Consider the following 1,713-nt stretch of genomic DNA (forward strand, 5'->3'; position numbering starts at 1 on the left):
CAAGGAGATGGATTGACACAACGGCTGCCACCATGGACTCAAGCATAATGATTGTGAAGACAGCGCAGGACCCGCAGTGTTTCATTCTGTTGTGCATAGTGCCACTCTTGGTCAGAACAGGCTGAATGGCATCTCTAACAACAAAGGGTTGACATCCAAAGAATAGGCTGTCCACTTCTGAGGAATTAGCCACTGAAAGTCTTATGAATAGGAACACAACATTGTCAGATACAGCGCCTAAAGATTAGTCCCTTTCCAACAATGCACTCATACATAACAATGGTAAGGATGGTGCAGGCACAAGCAGTGTTTCATTCTGTTGTAAATAGCATTGCTGTGAGTTGGAACTGACTTGACAACACCCGATAACAACAATAACAAACAGATTACATTTCAGGTAGTGAGAGAAAGGATGTAAAATGATCATTTATTTCATATTTATGCGCCAGGCACAAGGCTAGAAATTTTCATTTATTATCTCATTTAGTATTTCTAAAAACATGCAAGAATATTATTATTTCCATTTTTGAGATGAAGGAAACTGAGACTGAGTGGGTGCATCATTGGCTATGGTTGCACAGTTAATTCGTGGGAAAACCCAGATTCAAATTATATAGGTATTTCTGAGTGTGAAGTACGGAAGGCCATAGAAATTGCTGAGCCTACCCAAATACTCAGCAGAAACATTTAGACCTGAAATGGTTGGTAAGATTTTTGTAAGTACAATCTTATTGGATCACTTAGCGAAAGTACTAGTGATGCTGGTAGGTCTTACAGATTTATTTTTATCTCATATAGTTTATATATAGGATGTTTGTCTCATCTAAAGAAAATGCATACTTTTGGACTGAGGTCATGCTCCAATGTTATGGCATCAAAGACACCCCAGAGAACTTGACTAAAACATAAAAGAAATCATACTGGCAAAATAGTTGTACTAGTAGGGAGAGAAAAAAAATTGCCATCATGTCAATTCCTGTATCCAATGATACCATATGTTGCAGAATAGAACTGCTCTTTGGCATTTTCCGGGCTGTGTCCTTTGAGAAGCAGATTATTAGGCCTCTCTTCTGAAGTGCCTCTGGGTGAGTCCAAACTTCCAACCTTCCAGACAGTGGTTTTATGCTTAATTGTTTGTGCCACTCAGGACTCATTCTATAATAGTGAAGGATATCAAAATTCAAAAGTAGAACATGCATGTATTTTTCAACTACTGAAATCAAAGAAGTGTTGATGCTGGAGAGAGAAACTGTATTCCTGAAAGTATTTGGTTCTGATTCCTTGGTTATTGCAAATATTTTTCCCAATGAAAATATCTATTAGATAGAGATAACTCTGCTCCTCTGTTTTGCTTTGCCCTTTTGTTTTAACTGATCTTATTTCTCTCTTTTTAGGAAGTTGAAAAATGAACTCTTAGAAGCAAAACGTAGAGGTGGAAAGACTCAGCAAGAGACCAGTAGAGTCTGTGTTCACTGTCAGAGAAGCCTGGGCTTAATATTTGACCGAGGAGACCCATGCCAGGCCTGTTCACTAAGGGTGTGCAGTGAGTGTAGAGTTGCAGGTCTCGACGGCAGCTGGACGTGCACTGTCTGTGACAAAGTCGCGTAAGTTTCTTGCTTTTATGTGAAAAAAAATGAAGATTTGATGACTGAAGATATTCAGATAGGGGAAATTAAGAAAGAAAACAAATAGTTTAAGTGTAGGGACAGAGAA

General features: G+C 38.6%; 1 protein-coding gene across 1 annotated transcript in view; it reads left to right on the forward strand.

Moving 5' to 3' along the window:
- SYTL5 (synaptotagmin like 5) overlaps positions 1–1,713 on the forward strand; it is a 288,953-nt gene that overhangs the window by 194,580 nt on the left and 92,660 nt on the right. Inside the window, exon 3 of the mRNA XM_045289410.1 lies at positions 1,395–1,604. Coding sequence (XP_045145345.1) covers positions 1,395–1,604 — 210 coding nt within the window. The remainder of the gene's footprint in view (positions 1–1,394; positions 1,605–1,713) is intronic.

The sequence above is a fragment of the Echinops telfairi genome, unplaced genomic scaffold (assembly GCF_000313985.2).
Source record: "Echinops telfairi isolate 266 unplaced genomic scaffold, ASM31398v2 ScPeMD7_26;HRSCAF=91, whole genome shotgun sequence".
Taxonomy (NCBI): Eukaryota; Metazoa; Chordata; class Mammalia; order Afrosoricida; family Tenrecidae; genus Echinops; species Echinops telfairi.